Below are 26,979 nucleotides of genomic sequence, written 5' to 3' on the forward strand. Positions count from 1 at the left end.
CCACAATTTGCTTCGACATGGATGGAACTGGAGGGTATTATGCTGAGTGAAGTAAGTCAATTGGAGAAGGACAAACATTATATGGTCTCATTCATTTGGGGAATATAAATAATAGTGAAAGGGAATAAAGGGGAAAAGAGAAAAAATAAGTGGGAAATATCAGAAAGGGAGACAGAACATAGAAGACTACTAACTCTGGGAAACGAACTAGGGGGTGATGGAAGGGGAGGAGGGCGGGGGGTAGGGGTGACTGGGTGGCGGGCACTGAGGTGGGCACTTGACGGGATGAGCACTGGGTATTATTCTGTATGTTGACAAATTGAACACCAATAAAATATAAATTTATTATTAAAAAATAATAAATTTTTAAAATGTTTACCACCTTAATAGGCAAAAATCCTCACTGCCTCATTTAAATTCCCTTTATAACCAAGAATGAACATTTTTTCCCAGATATATTTGAAACTCAATCCTTATTAAATCAGCAAACCCCTATATTCATTCATGTGTGTATTCTAAACACTTTGGTGGCGGAGGTTACCAGAATTACCCTCTGTAAATAAATAATTTGGAAGAACTCTAGAATCCATCTCATTTTTCTTATTCATGAGAATAGGAAACCCAATAGAGGAGTTTGATGGGGAGCATGAGTTTAGTTTTGGTGCCATTTATTTTAAAATACTGGTGGAGTCTCTATGTAAAAGTATCTAGTAGACTGCACATTAGAGTCTAGAATATAGGACTGAGGGTGCCTGGGTGGTTCAGTTGGTTAAGCATCTGCCTTTGGCTCATCCCAGGGTCCTAGAATCAGCCCCATGTTGGTCTTCCTGCTCAGTAAGGAGCCTGCTTTTCGGAACTCTCCCTCTGCCATTCCCCCAGCTTGTGCTCACTTGCTCTCACTGTCAAATAAATACAATCTTAGAATATGGGACTGAGGTTTGACGAGGCATAAAGATCTTGGAGTTGTTTACATATAAAATAGGAACGGATAAGATTAGCTATAAGATTATATAAAAAAGGAAAGATAGCACTCTAGGAGAAAAAGCTGAAGAACACGTATAGAATAGAAATAAAAGAATATCTCAGGGATCCCTGGATGAGTCAGTGGTTTAGCGCCACCTTCAGCCCAGAGTGTGGTCCTGGAGATCTGGGATCGAGTCCCACATTGGGCTCCCTGCATGGAGCCTGCTTCTCCCTCTGCCTGTGTCTCTGCCTCTCTCACTCTCTCTGTGTGTCTCTCATGAGTGAATAAATAAAATCTTAAAAAAAAAAAAAACCCACAAACTCAAAGCTGAGGAGTAACCAGAGAGGTAGTGAGAAAATCAGGAGACCAAGATGTCATGAAAGGAAGAAGTAGTTGATAATGTCAGATGCTGAAAGATTAAAGGAGATGGTGGTAATCCTTGTGTTGTGCTTGCTGCATTTAGCCATAGTTTGATCCCACATTGGCTACAAGAGCATTTTCACTGGTATTCTGGAGGCAGAAATAAGATCACTGTGAGTAGAGGTATGAATGGGAAGAAATAAGAGACAAGTACAGATAAATATCTCAAGAGGTTTTGCTGTGCAAAAGAAGAGATAGAGGTATGGTATTTAGGATACATTGTTTTGTTATTTAAAACAACTGAATACATCTCAATGCATTTAAGAAGGAAATAGAAGAGAGAATGATACAAAAGAGAGGTGATGTCATTCATGGAAAATGGTGGAGTAAAGAGCTCCAAAAATTGGTTCTTCCACTGAAGCAAATAGTAAGTTGGAAAAAATGACAGAATCAGCATTTTTTTAAAAATAGATTTTATTTATTTGACAGAGAGAACATAAGTAGGCAAAGCAGCAGGCAGAGGGAGAGGGTAAAACAGGCTGAGCATAGAGCCTGATGCAGGGCTTGGTCCCAGGACCCTGGGATCATGACCTAACCAAAGGCAGATGGCTTAACTGACTGAGCCACCCTGGCACTCCATAATCAAGATTTTTGGAACTCTGAAACCTAATTAAACACAGCAACCAAGGAAGTGCTTAATGAAGAAGTTGTTAAAATTTGGTTAAAAAAAAAAAAGTGTTGTTTTTGCCTACCTACCTACCATCTCCTATTCCCCAGCTTGGCAGAAGCTGTGGAAAGAACAGCCCATGTTTCTGTGGCTTGCTGGTGCTGGAGCAGGCATGGGGTGGTGGCAATATGAACCTTATTCTTTTTTTTTTTAAGATTTTATTTATTCATGAGAGACAGAGAGAGAGGCAGAGACACAGGCAGATGAAGAAGCAGGCTTCCCACAGGGAACCCGATGTGGGACTCAATCCGGGAACCCTGGGATCAGGCCCTGGGCCAAAGGCAGGTGCTCAACCACTGAGCCACCCAGGCACCCCATGAACCTTATTCTTTAAAAAAAAAGTGTGGTTGTGAGGGGCCCTTGGGTGGCTCAGCCAGTTAAGCATCCGACTCTGAATTTTGGCTCAGATCATGATCTCAGGGTGGTGAGATTGAGCCCCACACCAAGCTCCACAGTGGAGCTTAAGATTCTCTCTCTTCCAGGATGCCTGGGTGGCTCAGTGGTTGAGCATCTGCCTTCAGCTTAGGGCGTGATCCCAGAATCCTGGGATCGAATCCCATATTGGGATCCCTGCAAGTAGCCTGCCTTTCCCTCTGCCTATGTCTCTGCCTCTCTCTGTGTGTCTCTCATGAATAAATAAATAAAATCTTGAAGGAAAAAAAAAAAGAATTCTCTCTCCCTTTCCTTCTGCCCCTCCTTTGCTCTCTTTCAGGAAAAAGAAAAAAATGTGGTTGTACATTTTGACCTGTTAGTATCTCACAGGAAGGGCTGACAAAGGTGACTTTTTCTCACACCTCCCTCAGAATTTAGTGGCAGTATAGGTATCACTTCATGAAAGCATTTAAAGACATACAATACACATAGCTATCTGGGACAGAGAAAGAGTCCACGATGGAGCAGGGTTAGAAGGAAGATTCTTGGAAGAATAAGGGCTACCTCATAAACTAGGACATCTAGAGTGAAATGCACAGGCCCAGGGCTGGATGCATGCTTGGAAGAGATCTGAAAGGACTCTAGGCTTTGCTTCCCACTGATAATTGGGCCCTATGCAAGCAAGAGGTGAGAGCCAAGGCACAGTTGTAGGAGCCTGGCTTAATGTTGAAGGAGTGCCTCAGCTCAAAGCTAATCTGAAAAACAGAGATTTTTGTTTTTGTTTTCTAGCTATAGGTGTTTATGGAAATTTGTCAGGTCACTGGCTACCTGCTGAGATTACATAATGGAACTTCAGTAGCCACACACAAAAAGAAATACAGCTTTTGCAAAAATAGTTTGGAAAATTTGCTAACCCAATGTACAACTGCAGTCCTCAGCAACTAATACAGCAAACCCTGGGTATAGGGTAGACTCTACTTTCCAAAGTTATTAGATTATAATATTGAAAATAACCAGTTAACAACAAAAAATTACCAGACATTCAAGGAAACAGGAAACTGTGGCCCATTTACAGGAAAAAAAAAATTGACAGAAACCATCTCTGAGGAAGCCCAGACAAGCCTTTGGATTTATCAGACAAAAGCTTTAAATCAACTGTCTTAAATATCCTCAAAGAGATAAAAGAAGCCATGGACAAAGAACTACAGAAACCAAAAGGACAAGGAAAGAACAAATTGAGACTATCAATAAAGAAATAAAAATCACAAAAAGGAACCAAATAGATATTCTATTGTTGAAAATTACAATAGCTGAAATAAACCTCTCACTAGAGAGATTAGATATCAGGTTTGAGTGGGAGAAGAAAGAATCAACAAACTTGAAGATGGGACAAATAAAATATCCAGTCTGAAGAGCATAAAGAAAAATGAACAATGTTGAAGGGACCAGTGGCATACCATCAAGAATACAAACATGTATTATAGGAGTCCTAGAAGGAGAAGAGAGCAAGGAACAAAAAGGATATTTGAAGCAATAATAGCTGAAACATTCCAAATTTGTTGGAAGATGTTAATCCACACATCCAAGAAGCTTAACCCGCATCAAGTAAGATAAACACAAAGAGAACCAAACCACATATAATCAAACTGTTCAAAGTCAAAACAAAGAAAGAATCTTGAAAGCAGTGAGAAAGAAGCAGTTCAGTATATTCAAACAATTGGCAGTAAGATTAATGGCTGATTTCTCAACAGAAGCCATGGAAGTCAGAAAGCAGTGGGATGGCATGTTTAAGGGGATGTAGGTATTATCAATCAGGAATTTTATATCTAGCAAAACTATCCTTCAAAAATGAAAAATAATTAAGACATTGCCAGATAAAAAAAAGACTGGATATTCTCTATAAGATACATTAAAAGGAGTTCCTCAGACTGAAGGAAAAGGACATTAGATAGTAACTCAGAATCATACGAAGAAATAACTCCAGTAAAGGTAATTACATTGGTAAATACGAAGCCAGAAATATTGTAATCTTGGGGATCCCTGGGTGGCGCAGCGGTTTAGCGCCTGCCTTTGGCCCAGGGCGCGATCCTGGAGACCCGGGATCAAGTCCCACATCGGGCTCCCGGTGCATGGAGCCTGCTTCTCCCTCTGCCTGTGTCTCTGCCTCTCTCTCTCTCTGATGACTATCATAAAAAAAAAAAAAAAAAAAGAAATATTGTAATCTTGGCTTATAACTCCTCTTTTTGTTTCCTAGATTATTTTACTTTATTTTAAAGATTGTATTTATTCATGAGAGAGACAGAGAGAAGGTGGAGACATAGGCAGAGGGAGAAGCAGGCTCCTCGCAGGGAGCCCGATGTGGGACTTGATGCCAGAACGCCAGGATCACACCCTGGGCCAAAGGTAGATGCTCAACCACTGAGCCACCCAGGTGTCCCTCCTAGTGATTTAAAAAAGCAATGCATTAAATAATAAACATAAATACATGTTAATGAACAGATGATGTATAAAGATGTAATTTATGACAATAGCAGTGGGGGAAATGAAGCTATATAAGAGCATAGTATTTATATCAGTATTATATCTTCCATATCAGTAGTCACTTCAAATGTAAATGGATTATCATTAAAAGACAGAGAGTGATAGAACGGATAAAGAAATATGATCCAACTATATGATTTCTACAAGGGAATCTACTTTGGAACCCAAGATGCAAACAGGTTAGTACTGACAGAATAGAAAAATATATTCCATACAAACAATAAACAACAACAACAACAAAACTATGGTGACTTTACTAATATTAAGCAAAACAGACTTATTTTAACTTATTTTAACTTAACAACTGTTACCAGAGACTAAAAGGGACATTATTTATTGACAAAAAAATTTATCAAAAATATATAACAAACATAAATGCACCAAACAATGAGGCCTCAACATATATGAAGCAAACAGAATTAAAGGGAGAAACAATTCAACAGCAATTAGTTGGAGATTTCTGCACTCCTCTTTCGGTAATAACTAGAACATCTAGACAGTAGCTCAATAAAGAAATAGAGGTATTGAACAATACAAATTCTAGCAAACAAACTCAACAGCATACTAAAATAGTTACATACTCTGATCAAGTGGGATTTATTCTAGGAATTCAGGGGTACCTTAACAACAACAACAAAAAAGAATGTAATACACTACTAGCATGAAGAGGATGTACTTGTGAGATAATTAAGTGGTGATGACCAATAGGCAGCGGGACATGAAAGTTTGGGGCTAAGAACAAAAATCTAGGTGCGCCTTGGTGGCTCAGTTAAGCATCTCCCTTCAGCTCAGGTCATGATCCCAAGGTCCTGGGATGGAGCCCTGTCTAGGGAATCCCTGCTCAGCGGGGAGTCTGCTTCTCCCTACCCCTCTCCCTCCGCCCCACCTCCATCCCACCACCCGCTCATGCTCTCTCTCTCTCTCTCAAATAAATAAAATCTTTAAAAAAAAGAACAAAAATCTGGGCTGTGGATACACATTTTAGATTATCAGTATATATAATCAAGTAATGGGAAGAGATCAGATCAGATCAATCACTTAAGGGCAATATAGTGTAAAGAAAAAAAGTACCAAGCATTTAGAAGACAGAAGGAGAAAAAAAATTACAGAGAATGAAAATCAGGAAAAGTACAGTAATAGAAGACAACAGAAAAGAATGTTTCAAGGAGACAGCTGTGAAATACTAATGAGCCATCAAGTGAGATGGAAATATTTACTTTTTGACTTAAAACATTTTTCCCTCTTGGGCTGGTTTATGTTCTCATCTTTCAGGTTTCTGCTGAGTTATTTCTTCCTGCTAGCATTACCATAATTCCTCATTCTGACTTATATACCTGTCCTGTGTGCATTATGTACATATTCCTGTCATACTTTTATCATTCTGTGTTGTAACTGCCTATTTCCATGTCCATATCTCCACCATAATTCAAACTTCTCAAATCTATGAAGCAGCAAGACTGTGGACCTGGTTCAAAATTATATCTCCCTCAAATGCAGTCTTTCTCATATTTGTTTCCTATCCTTCCCATACTACTAGCATAGTACCTAGCAACAAGGTTTGTACTCAATAAATAGTTGTTGACATTTATTTATTTAGTATCTATTCTATGTTAATCACTGAAGTGGATGTAATAGGAGAAATAAGACATTAATATCAGACAAGAACCCTGCCCTCAAAGAGCTTCCTTTTTTATTATAAACAACTGCAACTTAAATGAACAAATAGAGATAAAGTGTATTTCTTACCATGTCAGTAGTCATGACTTTTGCCACAATATGTGTTATAGTCTTTCCAAAGTCTCTTTTTCCCTTCCTGCGCCTCAGAATTCTTGGAAAGAAAGGTCCATGAACTCTAGAGTTGAAAACATTGATTACGATTAAGGTAACTGAAAAAGACGCAAACTATACTTACTTAGAAAATAAAACTTGGCACCAAACATCTTTGAGAAGTAGGTTTCACTAATTTTAAGCTCTTTGAGAGCAATGAGCAACTTGAGAGCAATGAAATGATTAAAATCTTTTAGATGACTACGTGTTTAAATCCTTAAACTCTAAAATATTTTCATTTTCATTGTTTGTACCTGAAAATCTATATACATAACCATTACAACCAATACCTGTCACATCAACTGTTCAAATACAGTAGGAAATTTTCTTAATTGTGCTTTTATAGTCCATTGCATTGTGAACTCACAACAAAGCAAAGGTGGGTTATGCCTATGATACTGAGGCATAAAAATGTTTAGGGACATGCCCAATTTTAGATACTGTGTTCAACTAATAGTGTTTTGTTTCAAAGGATACGGTATCCATAGATATGTTGGCTGTGGCCTCCCAACAGAACAATTCTAGCTTCTCTCTGACTTGTGTTTTTTTTTTTATTATTATTGTTTGCTGTTGAGAACTTCTAATTAATTCCACTCTTTCTGTTCTTTCTGCTCTTCCTTACAATCCCTGTTTCCTATCTCTTAATCATGTGTCAACAAAAGAAAGAAAGTTTGAGTATAATTTTTATCATTATTATCAGCTGAAAGGGATTCCTTTACCAACTGATGTAGCTTTACTAATAATCTCCTTAGGTGTCATTTGGGTTCTCTGTAGCACTTTATTTCTTGATGCTAATGGGATGCAGCTTTAATACCAATGTTTTTCAGCTTCAAAAGTTCCACTGAACATTTCAAAAGTAAACCCATTCAGCATTTTTTATACCTATTTAAGCAAGTGGTTATGATCTTGAGAAAGAGAACTACTCACACATTTCTTCACCATATACTTTATCAGTAGCTGCTCAAAGAGTACAGCATCCTAAATTCAGGAAATACAGTTTATCAAGCAATCCTAGTTTTAAAATCAAAAGTATATATCAGTGTTTTTTTAAATCAAATTTATTAAGGTATAATTTACATAACATTCATTTTAAGTAAACCATTCCAGAAGGTTTTACAAATGTGTATACCCATTTTACTCAATCACAATGATCAAGATATAGAACATTCCCATTACATTGATAGGTTCCTTCATGCATCTTTGCAGTCAGTCCTCCAAAACTATTCCCATGCAACCACTGATCTTTTTGTCATAGATTTCCCTTTCTTGGATTTTTAAAATGAAACTTTAAAGTGAAATAATATGAGGTACTCTTTTGTGTCTAGCTTTTTTAATTCAGTCTATTTTGAGATCCATCATGGTATTTTGTGTATCAGCATTTTGTTTATATTGCTGAGCAGTATTCCTTTACTGAATTTTCTGTATACAACAAAATCCTCTCCTCTGCAGAGACAATTTTATTACTTCTTCTTTTCCCTCCAGATGGCTTTTCTTTTACTTACCTGTTGCTCCAGCTGGAATCTCTAGTACAATTTGAGTAGAAGTGGTAACAATGGACATCTTTATCCTCTTCCTGATCTTAGCGGGGAAACACCCTTTCCTTCACTAAGTAGGATTTAGTTAAAGGTTTTCCATAGATGGCTTTAAACAGGCTGAGAAATATACCTTCTATTCCAACAGTTTTGAAAATTTTTATCATGAAAGCATTGAATTTTGCCAAATTCTTTTTCTGTCTATTGAGGTGTGGCTTTTGTCTTTTATTTATTAATATGGTGTATTATATTGACTCATTTTCATTAAACCAACCTTACAACCCTGGGATAAATCCCACTTAGTCATAGTGTCTGATCCTTTTAATATGCTGCTAGACTCAGGTTTGTAGTATATAATTGAAAATTTTTGCATCTATATTCATAAGGGACATTATTCTGTAGTTTTCTTTTCTTGTGATGTCTTTGTGGTTTCAGTATGAGGGTAACGATAGTGGCCTTACTGAATGAATTGGGTAAGCATTTCCTTTGATTTTTTTGAAGTTAAAGAAATGATGTTAATCCTTTAAATGTTTGGTAGAATTCAGTGAAGACATCTGGTCTCTGGCTTTTCTTTGTGGATAGTTTTTAATTTGCTAATTCAATCCCCTTACTTGCTATAGGTTCACTCAGGTTTTCTGTTTTGGCTTCAGTCAGTTTCTTTTCAGGAATTTTGTCCATTTGATCTGGTGATCTAATTTTCTGGCATATAATTGCTTGGAATATTCCTTAGTAATATATATTTTTTAATTTTATTTATTTATTCATGAGACACACACACACACACACACACACACACACACACACACAGAGGCAGAGACACAGGCAGAGGGAGAAGCAGGCTCCATGCAGGGAGCCTGCCACGGGAATGGACCCGGGATCTCCAGGATCACGCCCTGGGCTGCAGGCGGCGCTAAACCGCTGAGCCACCCGGGCTGCCCTCTTTTTTTTTATTTCTGTGTAGGTTTTTATGTGGATGTAAATTTTCAACTTAGGTGAGTAAATGCCAACTAGGAGCACTACTACTGATTCATATGCTCAGACTACATTTAGCTTTTGAGAAACCGCCAAACTATCTTCCAAAGAAGCTGCACTGGTTTGCATTCCAATCAAGAATAAATGAAAGTTCTTGTTTTTCCACACCCCTGCCAACAATTGGTATTGTCGGGGGGGGGGGGGGGTTGTTTGTTTATTTCTGCTTTTGTTTTGTTTTTGGATTTTAACCATTCTAATAGATAAGTAATGATATCTCATTCCTTCAATTTGCAATTACCTAATGACAGTGATGTTGAGCATCTTTTTATAGACTTTTTAACCATCTGTATATCTTCTCTGGTGAGATGTTTGTTCAGAATGTTTATCCATTTTGGGGCAGCCTCGGTGGCTCAGCGGTTTAGTGCCACCTTCAGCCCAGGGCCTGATCCTGGAGACCCGGGATAGAGTCCCACATCCAGCTCCCTACATGGGGCCTGCTTCTCCCTCTTCCTGTGTCTTTGCCTCTCTCTCTCTCTCTGTGCCTCTCATGAGTAAATTAAAAAAAAAAATCTTAAAAAGAAGTGTTTGTCCATTTTTAACTGGGCTGTTTGTTACTCAGAATGATTTTAAGAAATCTTTGCATCTCTTACATACAAGTCTTTTATGAGATATGTGTTTTACAAAAATTTTCCTCAAATTTTTGGCTTGTCTTTAATTCTCTTAACAGTGTCTTTCTTTCTTTCTTTCTTTCTTTCTTTCTTTCTTTCTTTCTTTCTTTCTTTCCTTTTTCTTTAAGATTTTATTATTTACTCATGAGACACACAGAGAGAGAGGCAGACACAAGCAGAGGGAGAAGCAGGATCCCTGTAGGGAGCCTGATGTGAGACCTCATCCCAGGACCCTGGGATCATACCCTGAGCCAAAGGCAGATGCTCAACCACTGAGCCACCCAGGCGTCCCTTAACAGTGTCTTTCACAGAACATAAGTTTTTATTTTTAACAAAGCCCAATTTCTCATTTTTTTCTTTCACGGTTCATCTTTTTGCATATGAATGTTCAATTACTCTGTAGCACCATTTCTTAAAAATAATACTTTTTCCACTGAATTTTCTTTGCTCCTTTGCCAAAGTCCAGTCAACTATATTTGTGTAGATCTATTCATGGACTTTTATTCTGTCCCATTGATCTTTGTGTCTATTCACCAATACCATGCTTTCTTGATCACTATAGTTTTATAATTCTTAAAATTGGTTAATGTGAGTACTCTCACTTTATTCTTCTTCAGTACTATGTTAGCTATTGTAGGCGTTTTGCCTTTCCATATGAATTTTAAAAATAGCCAATACCTACAAAATAGCTTGCTAGGATTTTCATTAGAATTGCATTGAATGTGAACCTCAAGTTGGGAGGAACTGATATCTTGAAAATATTGACTTCCAATCCATGAACAGAGAATATCTCTCCATTTATTTACATTTTTTTCTGTCATAGTTTTATAGTGTTCCTCATATAGATCCTATACATATTTTAGGTTAGATTTATACCTAAATATTTCTTTTTTTTGGTTCTATTATAAACTACATTTTTAAAATTTCAAACTGTGGCTGGCATATAAAAAATCAAGTGATTTTTGGATATTAACCTTGCTATTCACATTTATTAGTTCCAGGGTTTTATTGTTGTTGTTGACGATGATGATTCTTTGAGATTTTCTATGTAGAAAATTATGTCAGCTGCAAAGAGTTTTATTTCTTCCTTCCCACTCTATATATCTTTTATTTCCATTTGTTGTCCTATTGCACTATCTAGGACTTCCAGCGTGATATTAAATAGGAGTAATAAGAGAAGATATCCTTGCCTTGTTATATTAGAGGGAAAGCATCTAGTTTCATAATTACCATTAAGTATTAGGTCAGCTGTAGGTTTTTCGTAGATGTTCTTTATCAATTTGAGGAATATGCTTCTATCCTTTATTATTGCTTGATATATCAATTATTGAAAAAGGGATGTTAAAATATCCCAACTATAATGGTGGACTTGCCTATTTGTCCTTGCATTTCTATCAGTTTTTGCATCACATATTTTGATGTTCTGTTGTTGGGTGTATACACATTAAGCATTAAGCACTGCTATGTCTTCTTGGAGAACTGACTCCTTTATCATTATGCAATGCCTTATTTATTCCTGATAATTTAACCAGTTCTTCCCAAAGCCTGCTTTGTCTGAAATTAACATAGTTAATCCAGGTTTTTAATGGTTATGTTAGTATGTGGTATCTTTCTCTGACCCTTTACTTTTAACATTTCCAAGCCTTTATATGTAAGGTTGATTTCTTACACATGGCATACAGTTGATCTTGTCTTTTTATCCAGTACGGCAATCTCTATCTTTTGATTTATATATTTAGACCATTTGCATTTAAAGTGATTACTGATGTAGTGGAATTAATATCTACCATACCTGTATTAATTTTCTGTTTGTTGTACTTGTTCATTATTTTTCCCTCCTTTTCTGCCTCTTTTATTTTTATTTATTTATTTTTATTTATTTATTTCACCTCTTTTAGTTTTAGTTAAGCATTTTGGGCTCCACTTTTATCTATTCTCACCAATTATTTTAAAAAATATTTTAGTGTTTTCTCTATAGACTGCAATATACATCTTTTTTTAAAAAAAGTTTAATTTCAAGTTAGTTAATATACACTGCAGCACTGGTTTCAGGAGCAGAATCCAGTGACTCATCACCCACATACAACACCCGGTACTTATCCCAAGTGCCCTCCTTTTTTTTTTTTTTTTTTTTTTTTTTTTTTTTTTTTAATTTTTTTATTTATTTATGATAGTCACAGAGAGAGAGAGAGAGAGGCAGAGACACAGGCAGAGGGAGAAGCAGGCTCCATGCACCGGGAGCCCGACGTGGGATTCGATCCCGGGTCTCCAGGATCGCGCCCTGGGCCAAAGGCAGGCGCCAAACCGCTGCGCCACCCAGGGATCCCCCAAGTGCCCTCCTTAATGCCCATCACCCATTTCCCCTCCAGCAACTCTTAGTTTGTTCTTTATATTTAGGAGTCTCTTATGATTTAACTCCCTCTCTGTTTTTATTTTATATTTCCTTCTCTTCCCCATGTTCATTTGTTTTGTTTCTTAAATTCCACATATGGGGGAAATGATATTTGTCTCTCTTATTTCACTTAGCACTATACTCTCTAGCTTCATCCATGTCCTTGCAAATGGCAAGATTTTGTTCTTTTTAATTGCCAAGTAATATTCGTGTGTGTGTGTGTGTACACACCACATCTTCTTTATCCATTCATTAGTCAATGGACATTTGGGCCCTTTCCATAATTTGGCTCTTCTTTATAGTGCTGCTATAAATATTGGGGTACATGTGCCCCTTAGAATCAGCATTTTCATATCCTTTGGATAAATACCTAGTAGTGCAATTGCTAGGTCTTGGGTAGTTCTGTTTTTAGCTTTTTGAGGAATGTCCAAACTCTTCTTCATTGTGGCTGCACCAGTTTGCATTCCCACCAATAATGCAAGAGTTCCCCTTTCTCCGTATCTTTGCCAACACCTGTTGTTTCCTGAGTTAATTTTAGCCATTCTGGGATCCCTGGGTGGCGCAGCGGTTTGGCGCCTGCCTTTGGCCCAGGGCGCGATCCTGGAGACCCGGGATCGAATCCCACATCGGGCTCCCGGTGCATGGAGCCTGCTTCTCCCTCTGCCTGTGTCTCTGCCTCTCTCTCTCTATCTGTGTGTGACTATCATAAATAAATAAAAATTAAAAAAAAATTTTTAGCCATTCTGACAGGTGTGCAGTGGTTTCTCATTGTTGTCTCGATTTGTATTTCCCTGATGAGAGTGACTGAGAATCTTTTCATGTCTGTTGGCATCTGGATGTCTTTTTTGGAAAAGTGTCTATTCATGTCTTCTGCCCATTTCCTAACTGAATTGTTCCTTGGGTATTGAATTTGATGTGTGTGTGTGTGTATGTGTGTGTGTTTAAGATTTATTTATCTGAGAAGGGAGAGAGGGAGACTGAGACAATCCTCAAGCCGACGCCCCACCGAGCATGGAGCCTGATCTGCAGCTTGATCCCATGACTCATAAGATCATGACCTGAGGCAAAACTAAGAGTTGGATGTTCAACTGACTGAGCCATCCAGGTGCGCTGAGTTTGATAAATTCTTTATACATTTTGCATACTAGCCCTTTATTCAATATGTCCTTTGCAAATATCTTCTCCCTTCTGTCAGTTGCCTTTTAGTTTTGTTGATTGTTTCCTTCACTATGCAGAAGCTTTTTATCTTGATGAGGTCCTAATCACTTTTGCTTTTGTTTCCCTTGGCACAGGCAGGAAACCTGTCTAGTAAGAAGTTGCTGCAGCCAAGGTCAAAGAGGTTGCTGCCTATTTTCTGCTCTAGGATTTTGATGGTTTCTTATCTTTTATATTTAAGTCTTCCATCCATTTTATTTTTAAAAAAATATTTTATTTATTTATTTGAGAGAGAGAGAGAGAGGCAGAGACACAGTCAGAGGGAGAAGCAGGCTCCACGCAGGGAGCCTGATGCGGTACTCGATCTAGGGTCTCCAGGATCATGCCCTGGGCCGAAGGCAGCGCTAAACCGCTGAGCCACCCAGGCTGCCCTTTCCATCCATTTTAAATTTATTTTTGTGTATAGTGTAAGAAAGTGGTCCAGTTATATTCTTCTACATGTCACTGCCCAGTTTTCACAACATCATTTGTTGAAGAGGCTTTTTTCCACTGGATATTCTTTCCAGCTCTGTCGAAGATTAGTTGGCTATACAGTTGTGAGTCCCCTTCTGGGTTCTCTACCCTCCTCCTTACCTATGTGTCTGTTTTGGGGCCAGTACCTACTGTCTTGATTACAGCTTTGTTAATACAGCTATAAGTCCAGAATTGTGATGCCTCCCACTTTGCCTTTACTTTTCAAAATTACTTTGGTATTTGGGGGTTTTGTTGTTCCATACAAATTTTAGAATTATTTGTTTTAGCTCTGTGAAAAATGCTGTGTATTATTTTAATAGGGATTGTATTGAATGTGTAGATTGCTTTGGATAGTATAGACATTTTAACAATATTTGTTCTTCCAATCCATGACCAAGGAATGTCTTCCCATTTCTTTGTGTTTTCTTCAATTACTTCCATAGTGTTTTAAGTGTACAGATATTTCACCTCTTTGGTTAGGTTTATCCCTAGGTATCTTAGGGTTTTAGGTGCAATTGTAAATGGGATTAATTCCTTGATTTCTCTTTCTTCTGCTTCATTATTGGTATATAGAACAGCAACAGATTTTGGTACATTGATTTTATATCCTGCAACTTGCTGAATTAATGTATCAGTTTTTTGGTGGAGTCTTTGGGGTTTTCTATATAGAGTATAATGTCATCTGAAAATAGTGAAAATTTTACTTCTTCCTTGCTAACTTGGATGCATTTTTTTTGTTGTTGTTGTTGTCTTGATTGCTGAGGCTAGGACTTCTAGTACTGTGTTGAAAAACAGTGGTAAGAGTGAAAATCCCTGTATTCCTGACTTTAGGCGGAAAACTCTCAGAGGATATTAACTGTGGGTCTTTCATATAGGGCTTATAATATTGAGGTATGTTCCTTCTATCTCTACTTTCCTTAGGGTTTTTATCATGAAAGGATGTTATGTTTTGTCAAATGCTTTTTCTGCTTCTATTCAGAGGATCATATGGCTCTTCGCCTTTCTTTTATTAATGTGGTGTATGTATCACATTGATTTGTGGACATTGAACCACCCCTGCAGCCCAGGAATAAACCCCACTTGATCATGGTAAATAATCCTTTTTACTGTTAGATTCAATTAGCTAATATCTTGTTGAGAATTTTTGCATCCATGTTCATCAGGAATATTGGTCTATAATACTCCTTTTTAGTGGGGTCTTTTGTCTTGTTTTGGGATCAAGATAATGCTGGCCTCATAGAATGAGTTTGGAAGTTTTCCTTCCATTTCTATTTTTTGGAACAGCTTCAGGAGAATAGGTATTAGTCCTTCTTTAATGTTTGGTAAAATTCCCCTGGAAAGCCATCTGGCCCTGAACTCCTGTTTGTTGGGAGATTTTTTAATTAATAATTCAATTTCTTTGCTGGTTATAGGTCTGTTCAAATATTCTATTTCTTCCTGTTTAAGTTTTGGTACTTTATGTGCTTCTAGGAATATACCCATTTCTTCCAGATTGCCCAATTTCTTGGCATATAATTGCTCATAATATTCTAATTTTATTTCTGTGGTGTTGGTTGTGATCTCTCCTCTTCCATTCCTAATTTTATTGAGTCCTTTCTCTTTTCTTTTTGATAAGTATACTTAGGGGTTTATCAATTTTGTTAATTCTTTCACAGAACCAGATCCTGGTTTCATTGATTTGCTCTACTATTTTTTCAGTTTCTGTATCATTTATTTCTGCTCTAATCTTAACTATTTCCTTCTGCTGGTTTTAGACTTTATTTGCTGTTCTTTTTCCATCTCCTTTATGTATAAGGTTAGGTTGTGTATTTCAAACTTTTCTTGCTTCTTGAGGAAGGCCTATATTGCTATATACTTCCTTATTATGATCGCCATTACTGCCTCCAGAAGGTTTTTGACTGTCATATTTTCATTTTCATTTGCTTCCATGTATTTTTTTTATTTCTTCTTTAATTTCAGGAGAAACCCATTCATTCTTTAGTAGGCTGTTCTTTAACCTCCATGTATTTGTGGTCTTTTCAAATTTCTTCTTATGGTTGACTTCAAGTTTCATAGCACTGTGGTCTGAAAATATGCATGGTATGATCTCAATCCTTTTGAACTTGTTGAGTCCTGATTTGTGACCCAGTATGTTATCTATTCTGGAGAATGTTCCATGTGCATTAAAAGATAATGTATATTCTGATGGGTTAGGATGAAAAAATGCTCTAAATATGCCTATGAAGTTCCTCTGGTCCAGAGTGTCATTCAAAGGCCTTGTTTCCAGGCAGCTTGCATGCCCAGTGGTTTAGCGCCACCTTCAGCCCAGGGTGTGATCCTGGAGACCCGGGATGGAGTCTCACATCCCTGCATGGAGCCTGCTTCTCCCTCTGCCTGTGTCTTTGCGCCTCTCTCTCTCTGCATCTCTATGAATAAATAAATAAAATCTTAAAAAAATAAAAAAATAAATAAAGTACCTGGCAAGGCAAGGACTGCTTCCCTCCCCCAGAGGAGAGACTTGCAGCTGGGTGGGTACCATTCTGTCCCAGAAAATCAGTTGCATGGCACATGCTTAGTGGCTAGAGTCTTGCAATATACATTTTAAGTTAATCTTAGTTCACCTTCAAATAACACTATCATATTTCATATATAGTGCAGGCACTTTTTAACAGAGTATTCCCATTTCTCCCCAGTATGATATTACTGTCACTTAATTTACCAATCCATACATTATCACCCAATACCATCACAAATACTATTAAACAGCTATTTTAATCAATTGAGATAAATAAAAATATTTTACCTTTGTTTATTCTTTATCCAAAGCTCTTCCTTCCTATACACAGATCGGAGTTTCTGACTTTTAACAATTTTCCTCTAAATAATTTTTCATTTTTCTTGCAAGGTGATAAATTCCCTCATTTTTTTTCCTTTTTGTTTAAAATAGTTATTACCCTTTCACTTTTGAAAAATATTTTCACTGCATACATAGAATTCCAGGTTGGTAGTTTTCTTTCAACACTTTGAATATTTCACTCCTTTCATCTTGTTTGCATAGTTTCTTATAAGAAGTCTGTTGTAATTCTTATTCTTGTTCACCTATAGATAAGCATTTCCTCCTCCCTCCCCCCCCACCCCACTCCTTTTTCATAGTTGTCTTCAGTTTGAATATGATATGCTAATGTATAGAATTTTTTGGTATTTATCCTGCTTGGTGTGCTCTGAGCTTCATGGATCTATGGTTTGTTGTCTGCATTTAATTGTGGAAAATTCTCACCATTATTAATTCAAATATTTCTTTGGCTGCATTTGCTCTTTTTCTCTTCTGGCATTCCAATTACACATATGCTGCACCTTTTGAAATGGTCCCACAGTCCTTGGATGTTTTGTTTCTTCATTCTTTTTTTTCTTTGAGATCCTGCTGACATACCTTCAAGCTCACTGATTCTTTCCTCAGTTTCATTCCATCTATTAGTTAACCCATCAAAAGTATCATTTTTATTTAGTGTTTTTTATTTCTAGCATTTATTATTATTTATTTATTCATGAGAGACAGAGAGAGAGAGGTAGAGACATAGGCAGAGGGAGAAGCTGGCTCCCTGCAGGAAGCCCGATGTGGAACTTTATCTCAGGACCCAAGGATCACGCCCTGAGCCAAATGCAGAGGCTCAACTGGTGAGCCACTCAGGCATCCCGCTAGCAGTTTCTTTTAATCCTTAGAGTTTCCATCTTATGTTTACATTATCTGTTCTTACATTTTGTGTCCCATTTCCATTAGACTAACATCAATTAGGTATTTTAAATTCCATCTAATTCCAAAATCATAATTGAGTCTGGTTCTGAAGCTTACTTTCTCTCTTTAAGCTTAGTTTTTTTCTTGCCTTCAAGTATGTTTTATAATATTTTGTGGAAAGCCAACCATGATGCATTGACTAGAAACTAAAGTAAACAGGCTTTTAGACTAAAAAAAAAAAAAAAAAAAAACTAAAAAAAAAAAAAAAACAAAAAAAACAGGCTTTTAGAGTGAGGTTTTATATTAATCTAGCCAGGAGGTAAACTGTGTTTAATGTTTGCTATAGCTGTAGGTGTCAGACACCTCACATTCCTATGGTTTCCATTATTTGTGTCTCCTCTGTTGCCTTTGAGCTTCCCTAAAAACTCCTCCTTTTGTGTCTTGTTCTTTTAGCTATAATCCAGTTATTATACTGGAGCCTAACTGGTGTGGTTGGAAGGTATAATGGAGAGAAATTGTTCTTATTAGTCTTTTAGTGTATCTATGTCCCTGGACTATGATCTTTACAAGTTTCGTAGTGCCCTCCTCTTCCCAGATAGGAAGGAAGGCTAGAAGAGGCTGGAGTCAAGGAAATACCCTTCTCCCCTAGATGGGAAGATGCTATGGTAATCTTTTCCTCTGGTGAATGAATCTTTGTCATGGAGATGCTCTGGGTATATTTCACAATATTAACTTTTCCCATCCCCAACTAGAGGCATAATGGGATTTTTCTTGGCTCTCACCAGAGAACCTAGAGAGATTCCTGGAGGCAAAAACCCCACAGAGATGTGGGGTGTCTCACTAGGAAATGCATCCCTCCAGGAATTTCTCACTTGCATACTAGTCCATACTCAACCTCCAGCAGTTTATCAAAATTACCATTTGTGTTCTTACAGTTTATGGCTCAGGGGATTATCTGTTCCAGGTAAGGAGATCCTGGTTGTGATTCTGAATTTACTTCTCTCTCCAGATTTCAAGGTGGCAGTTTGCCCTATGACCTTAGTTTTCTTATGGGTCCAAGAACATCATTTTCAGTTTTGTTCATCTTTTTTCTTGTCTTAAGGACGTGAGTGATAACTAACAAGCTGTTTACATATCAGAGCTACATCTGAAACTATTTGTTTTTTAGTTTCCATTTCTCTGTTGAGATTCTCTGTCCACTTATTAATTCCAAATTTTCCTATAATTTGTTGAACATATTTATAATAGCTGCTTTGAAGTCTTGTCTGAAAATCTTAACATCTGAGCCCACTCAGAGTCAGATTATATTAACTATCTTTTTCCCTGGGAATGGATCTAATTTTCTGGTTTCTTTCCATGCCCATAAATTTTTTGGTTGAACACTGGAGACTTTGGAAAATACATTCTCATAACTTTAGATTGTGTTGTGTTCTTCTAAGGATTGTTAGTCTTGTATTCTAGCAGGCAGGTAACTTGTCTGGGCTCAAAATCAGCTGATATATCTGTTTAGTTCTCTCGACTTCCACGCTTCAACTACAGACTTTTTTAAAAAGCATCGTTCCCCAATTTCTCTCCCCCACCAATGCTAGTATAGTTTAGTGGTCAGTCAAGAATTTGAGCAGAGTTTATGCTCAAATTCTGGATCTGGCCCTTTTTGCAACTCTCTTCTTTCAGGATACCCCACCTATATTTCCAGCTGTTCTGCCAGCTTTGAACTCTGTGCTTTGCCATCTTGAAATAGTTGGATTGCATTTTTTGCTACCAAAGCTATAAAACCTGGTGATCACTCTCATACTGAAAAGCCACAAATTCCCATTTCTTACCCAAGGATATATTTCAAGGTTTGTTGCCTACTTTGGTTATTTTACAGTGCCTTCAAATAGCTGGATGCTTTTAATATATTTTTGTCCAAATTTTATAATTGTTATCTATGCAAAGGTTTGACCAGTTACCTTACTCCACCACTCCCAGACCTAGATTCTCTGTGATTTAACTTTTAAGATGAGAGAACCCCACGTTGTCCCATGCTATTAGAATCTGAAGTCTAATAATGATAAGTTGTATTCAAATTCAACTTTTGTTGACTCTGAATTTCTAGATAAATAGATTTCAAAAATCTTATCTATACCGATTTCCCAAAGTAATCCCAAGGCTTCGTTACACAAGAATCCCAGTAACATCAAAATAGGCACTGAAGTGAGATTCTTAATGATTAAAAAAATAAGTGAAATTTGAAAGAAAATACAAAAAGAAAAGATTTAGGCTAACAGTTAATTGTTGAACAAATAAAATGTGGCTCAGAATTCCTAAGGCAAAGAACGTGTACAGGTGGAACATAAAAAGATTTAACAATCTAGTATGAAATAGTCAGATGTCCTTTGGCTCCATTCAAAATTTTCCTTTAATTTTGAAACCATGGGCAAGAATTCCTGTTTTCCTCTCTATCTAAAACAAAGACAGAAATATATACTTTACTGCATAGTAATGTAAAAACATTTTAAGACATTTTGAAGTATTACGGAGAATGATGCTGGTTAAATCCACATTGTTTCATTTATTATAAAAACAACTTATCAATATCCATGAGAAAAAAAGAAATTAAGAGGCAGCCAAATTATTCAACTTTCTCTTTACTTTGTATATTATATGTGGTGGAGCTCTCCCTCCTCTTTTCTTAGGCTTTGGCCAAAATCAAGAATGTAAAAATAAAAGATAAGGAAAGAACTAGATTGATGATATTTTTTTAATCCAAAAAGCCAATGATTTCATTGAATTCAGTTATATAAAAATGATTTTCTAATACTGGTAGTTGCACTTTGTTCTTATCTCAAAAATTGGACATCTAATTTTATAATCTACTTCAGTCAGGGTAACATATATCCTAAGTTAAGTAATATGATAAAAGAATAACCATGTAATTTTTTTGTTTAAAATAGAGTATTATTACCGGAGACGTAAATCTTCCCACATTTTCAATAATCCACAGAGCATTACTATCTCATAGTATTTTTTCCAGCATTCAACGGCCTCTGCTGCAGATGGATCTTCCGTAATATTACTCTGATACTCAATGAGCTCAACACGCTTTTTCTTATATTTCTCCAAAGTTTTTTTGAAACGTTGTGCAATAGGACCAGGTATGGTTCCATCTTGTATATCACACCACCTGAAAAGTATCAATATAATTACAATGTTTATCTTATAAAATGTGCTAAATTAGCTTTTAACTATACTTACAAATTAATTCTTTCTTCAATTAAAGCAGTGTAATTCTCACAACTTTCTTCATCATCCCAGTCTCTCCAAAGAAAGTCATAAAAAAACCTATGATGAATGAAAATAATGTAAAAGTGATCAAAAAGAGCCAATAATATGTATATAATTAAAGACATTCTCATGTCAGAATTCTTTATATGAATTCTAAGAAAAATATTTGTAAATGACCTTTCAGTGAACTAATATTAAAATTAAACTTTTAAAAATTGGGTGATCTACATTCTTTTTTTTTTTTTTAAAGATTTTGTGTATTTATTTATGAGAGACACAGAGGGATACAGGTAGAGGGAGAAGCAGGCTCCCTCACAGGGAGCCCGACATGGTGCTTGATCCTGGGGCTGCAGGATCACGGCCTGAGCTAAAGGCAGATGCTTAACGGCTGAGCCACCCAGGCATCCCAAGATGATCTACATTCTATTGAAGGTTGCTACAGATCATGTTTCTTGAAGTGGGAATGTAAAATGCAGGTTCCAAATTTCATAGATTTGGCTGTTTTGTTCAACAAAGAAATAATACTTAAAATTTTATTTATTTATTTGAGAGAGAGAGATTAGGTGGGGGACGAACAGAGGGAGAAGAGCAAGAGAAGAGCTCCTACTGAGCAAGGAGCCTGAAGTGGGGCTCAATCCCAGGACACTGGGATCATGATCTAACCAAAGGCAGATGCTTAACTGACTGAGCCACCCAGGCACCCCAGAAATAATACTTCAGGTATAATCAAATTTGTATATTCTAGGGAAGTATTAGAAAAACAAAAATATGGGCATTCCTGGGAGGCTCAGTGGTTGAGTGTCTGCCTTTGGCTCAGGGCATGATCCTGGGGCCTGGGGATCAAGTCCCACAACAGGCTCCCCACAGGGAGCCAGCTTCTCCCTCTGCCTATGTCTCCTGCTTCTCTCTGTGTGTCTCTCATGAATAAGTAAAATCTTCAAAAAAAAAAAAAAAAAAGAAAGAAAGAAAAAGAAAAAGAAAAAAATATGCCCCTAAAATTCTGAATTATGTTTATGGATAACTTCTCTCAAATTGTATCAACTTAAGAAGCAATCATAATGTGGATGATGACATCTAGTATTTGTAATGTCCTTACATGTGAAACATAAAATGTAATATATTTAAGATGCTTAAATACGAACAAAATTTAGTGTTACTTATCTCTAGAACTTTTTAAATCAATTTTTGAAAATGCAAGATCAAAAAATGGCAAACTTTTCATTGCCCATATATAATACTTCTGCAGGAGAATGTTAAGAGTTATAAATATGTTCATTAAAAATCGACACCTAGCTGGCTCAGTCAGTGGAATATGTGACTCTTGATCTCAGTCATGAATTCGAGCCCCATGTTAGGTGTAGAGATTACTTAAAATAAATAAATAAACTTAAAAAAGGACAAATTGAATTCAGCAGTAAGAAAAATTAAATCTATAACTATTTATAAAGTGCTTGTATACTTACATATTAACTTTTTGAATATCATAACTTTAAGAGGTAAAAAGGTCTAATACCTTACAACTTCCAAGGCCAAAGCAATATCATGTATATCAGAATCTTGTCCTTCAACAGGATACACTTCCAAGAGAGGCACACTATGCTCCAGTTCTTCCAAAATCTCATTGACCAAACCCCTTGGAATATTTGCAATGTTAGAAGAAAAAGGCTCAGCAAGAGATACACTAACTTTGAAACAAGATGATGAGCTTTGGCGTGGTTTACAAGTTACCTAAGATAAATATTATAAAATTTGTAATTACAAATCAAAATGAACGACAAAGATATTTTCCTCACACATGATCTACTTACAAAGTTTCTTCTTTTAAATTTGAAGATCTCTTTACCACAAAGTAATTATAGATCAATATTAAATAAAATAACACAATTTTTTCAAACCTTATTTGTTTTCCTTTTTTTTAAGTTCCAGTGTAGTTACTAACATTATATCACTGTACAGTACAGTGATTCAACAATTCCATATATTACTCAGAGTTCATCACGATAAGTCTTAATCCTCTCCACCTATTTCACCCATCCCCCTACCCAAACTCCCTTCTGGTAACCATTTGTTTATTCTTTATACTTGAAAGTTTGTTTTTTGGTTTGTCTCTTTTGTTTTCTTTCTTAAATTCCACATATGAGTAAAATCATGTAGTATTCGTCTTTCTCTGACTTATTTCACTTAGCATTATACTCTCTAAATCCATCCATGTTGTTGCAAACAAGATTTCATTCTTTCTTGTGGCTGAACAATATTCCATTGTAAATATATATACCACATTGTCTTAATCCATTCATCTATCACTGCATACTTGGACTACTATAATTTAGTTATTGTAAATAATTCTACAATACACATAGGGTGCATGTATCCTTTCAAATTAGTATTTTTGTATTCTTTGAGTAAATACCCAGTAGTGTGACTGCTAGATCACTAGTTCTATTTTTAATTTTTTGAGGAACCTCCGTACAGTCTTCTAATGGCTGTACCAGTTTGCATTCCTACCAAGAGTGTACAAGGGTTTCCCTTTCTCCATATCCTCACTAACACCTATTGTTTCTTGTGTTTTTTATTTTAGCCATTTTGACAGGTGTGAGGTGATATCTCATTGTAGTTTTGATTTGCATTTCCCTGATGATCAGTTTGAGCAACTATTCATGTGTCCGTTGGCCATCTGGATGTCTTCTTTGGAGAAATGTCTGTTCATGTCTTCTGCCCATTTTTAAATTTGATTGTTTTGAGCTGTTGAGTTGTATAATTTCTTTTCTATTTTGGATACTAACCTTTTATCAGATATATCATTGGCAAATATCTTCTCCATTCTACAAGTTGTATTTTAGTTGCTTGTTTCCTTTTCTGTGCCGAAGTTTTTGATCTTGATTTAGTCCTAGTTGCCTATTCTTGCTTTTGTTTCTCTCGTCTCAGGAGACATATCTAGAAAAATGTTGCTATGGCAATAGCAGATAAATTTCTGCCTGTGTTCTCTTTTAGGATTTTTATGATTTCAGGTTTCACATTTAGATCTTTAATTCATTTTGAATTTCTTTTTGTGTATGCTGTAAGAATGTGGCCTGGTTTCACTCTTTTGCATGTGGCTGTCCAGTTTTACCAATACCATTCGTTAAAGAGACTGTCTCTTTCCTGTTGCATATTCTTGCCTCCTTTGTTGAAGATAAATTGGCCAGATGGTTATGGATTTATTTCCGGGTTTTCTATTCTGTTCCACTGATCTATGTGTCTGTTATTGTGCCAGTACCACATTGTTTTGATTACTACTGTTTTGTAGTATATCTTGAAATCTTAGATTGTCATACTTCCAGTTTTGTTCTTCCTTTTCAAGACTGCTTTGGCTATTTGGGTTCTTTTGTGGTTTCATACAAATTTTAGGATGATTTGTTCTAGTTCTGTGAAAAATGTTATTGGTATTTTGATAGGGATTGCAATAAATCTGCAGATTGCTTTGGATAGTGTGGACATTTTAACAATATTTGTTCTCCCAATCCCTAAACATGGAATATGTTTCCATTTCTTTGTGTTGTCTTCAATTTCTTTCATCAGTGTTTTATAGTTTTCAGAGTACAGGTATTTCACCTCCTTGGTTAAGTTTATTCCTAAGGATTTTATTATTTTTGGTGTAATTGAAATGAAGGGGTTTCTTAATTTCTTTTTCTGCTAAGTAGTGTATAGAAATGCAATGAATTTCTGCATACAGATTTTGTATCCTGCAACTTTACTGAATTCATTTACCAGTTTTAGTATTTTGGTGAAATCTTTAGGATTTTCTATATACAGTATTTGCAAATAGTGAAAGTTTTACTTCTTTCTTACCTATCTGGATGCCTTTTATTTTATTTTTTTTAAGATTTATTTATTTATGATAGACATAGAGAGAGAGAGAGGCAGAGACGCAGGCAGAGGGAGAAGCAGGCTCCATGCGGGGAGCCCTATGTGGGACTTGACCCCGGGACTCCAGGATCGCGCCCCGGGCCAAAGGCAGGCACCAAACCGCTGAGCCTCCCAGGGATCCCCAGGATGCCTTTTATTTCTTTTTCTTGTCTGACTGCTGTGGCTAGGGCTTCCAGTACTATGTTGAATAAAAGTGGTGACAGTGGACATTCTTGTCTTGCTCCTGACCTTAGGGGAAAGGCTGTTTTTCACCAGTGAGTATGATATTAGCTCTGGGTTTTTCATATATAGCTTTTATTGTGTTACAGGATATTCCCTCCAAACCTACTTTGTTGAGGGTATTTTTTTTAAATCAGGAATGGATGTTGTACTTTGTCAAATGCTTTTTTCTGCATCTATTGAAATGATCATATGGTTTTTATCCTTTGTCTTGTTGATGTTATGTATCACATTAATTGATTTGTGAATACTCAACTACTTTTGCATCCCAAGAATAAGTCCCACTTGGTTATGGTGAGTAATTTTCTTAATGTACTGTTGGATTCAGTTTGCTAAAATTTTGTTGAGTATTTTTGCATCTATGCTCATCAGAGATATTGGCCTACAGTTCTCTCCCTCTCTTTTTTGGCAGTGTTTTGGTAGCTGGTTTTAGTATTGGAGTAATGCTGGCCTCATAGAATGAATTTGAAAGCTTTCCTTCCCTTTCTATTTTTTTAGAATAGGTCCCAGTTCATGGATGCCTTGTCTTTTACTTCTGAGAATATTAATAGGTTTTTAATATATGTGTGTGTGTGTATATATATATTTTTTTCCTTCTCCTTATCATTTGTTTCTTCAAAATGTCTTCTTTTCTGCTGTTTTATTTTTATTTTATTTTTTAAAAATATTTATTTATGATAGTCACACAGAGAGAGAGAGAGAGAGGCAGAGACACAGGCAGAGGGAGAAGCAGGCTCCATGCACCGGGAGCCCGACATGGGATTCGATCCCGGGTCTCCAGGATCGCGCCCTGGGCCAAAGGCAGGCGCCAAACCGCTGCGCCACCCAGGGATCCCTTTTCTGCTGTTTTAACCACTATTTTGTTATTAGAGTTTCTTTAGATATCTGGTGATCCTTGGCTGTCTGCTCATATTAAAAGGTGGAGCATTAAAAAAAAAAAAAAAAAAAAGGTGGAGCATTAAAAAAGAGGTCTGGGGATCCCTGGGTGGCTCAATGGTTTAGCGCCTGCCTTCGGCCCAGAGCGTGATCCTGGAATCCCGGGATCGAGTCCCACATTGGCCTCGCTGCATGGAGCCTGCTTCTCTCTATGCCTCTCTCTCTCTCTCATGAATAAATAAATAAAATCTTAAAAAAAAAAAAAAAGAGGTCTGTGTATATGGGTGGAACAAGTATGGATGTTCTATCTGTAAATGCAGGATATTCTGCACTGGCTCTTTCCATGGGAACTCAATATGCCAATTATCTTTAGGTCTTTTCTTTTGAGCTGAACATAGAAAAATCTTCCAACTCTCATGCCTAAAGGGATATGCCTTAACTGCCTGTATGCTAGAAACAGAGTCAGAATAGAAGGAAGAGGATCCTAACATTCAGTGCCAGTAAACTTTGACTTACTCCCTTCTCAGTAGGATACTACCATTCAGCTTCTTAAATCTGTAAATTTTATGTCTTTTTGCCAAATTCAGCATATTTCAGCCATTATTTTATTCAAAAATTTTTTTCAGCCACATCTTTTCTTCTCTTTTTCTGGGACTCAGAAGACATGAATGTTGGGTCTTTTGTTATAGCCCAACATGTCCCTGCAGCTCTGTTCATTTTGTTTTCCAGTCTATTCCTTCTGGTGTTCAATTAGATAATTTCTAACTTTCTATTGTCAAGTTTGCTGATTGTTCCCTCTGTCTTCATTCTGTTGTTCAGCACATCCTTTTGAGTTTTTTTCAGTTACTATATTATTCTAGTTCTAAAACTTTGTTTTTAAAAAAATAAAATAAAATAAATAAAACTGTTTTTGCTGAGACTTCCTATTTTTTCATTTGTTTCACATGCACTCATAAATGCTCAGTAATGCATTTTT

At 36.6% G+C, this 26,979-nt stretch overlaps 1 protein-coding gene across 1 annotated transcript in view; it reads right to left on the reverse strand.

Moving 5' to 3' along the window:
- The window catches only part of SHCBP1L (SHC binding and spindle associated 1 like), a 45,355-nt gene that overhangs the window by 5,266 nt on the left and 13,110 nt on the right, over window positions 1-26,979 (reverse strand). Inside the window, exons 3-6 of the mRNA XM_025430037.3 lie at window positions 22,516-22,730; window positions 20,973-21,059; window positions 20,683-20,901; window positions 6,711-6,816 (exon numbers count right to left, since the gene is read on the reverse strand). Coding sequence (XP_025285822.1) covers window positions 6,711-6,816; window positions 20,683-20,901; window positions 20,973-21,059; window positions 22,516-22,730 — 627 coding nt within the window. The remainder of the gene's footprint in view (window positions 1-6,710; window positions 6,817-20,682; window positions 20,902-20,972; window positions 21,060-22,515; window positions 22,731-26,979) is intronic.

This window comes from Canis lupus, chromosome 7 (genome assembly GCF_003254725.2).
Source record: "Canis lupus dingo isolate Sandy chromosome 7, ASM325472v2, whole genome shotgun sequence".
In the NCBI taxonomy this organism is placed as follows: domain Eukaryota; kingdom Metazoa; phylum Chordata; class Mammalia; order Carnivora; family Canidae; genus Canis; species Canis lupus.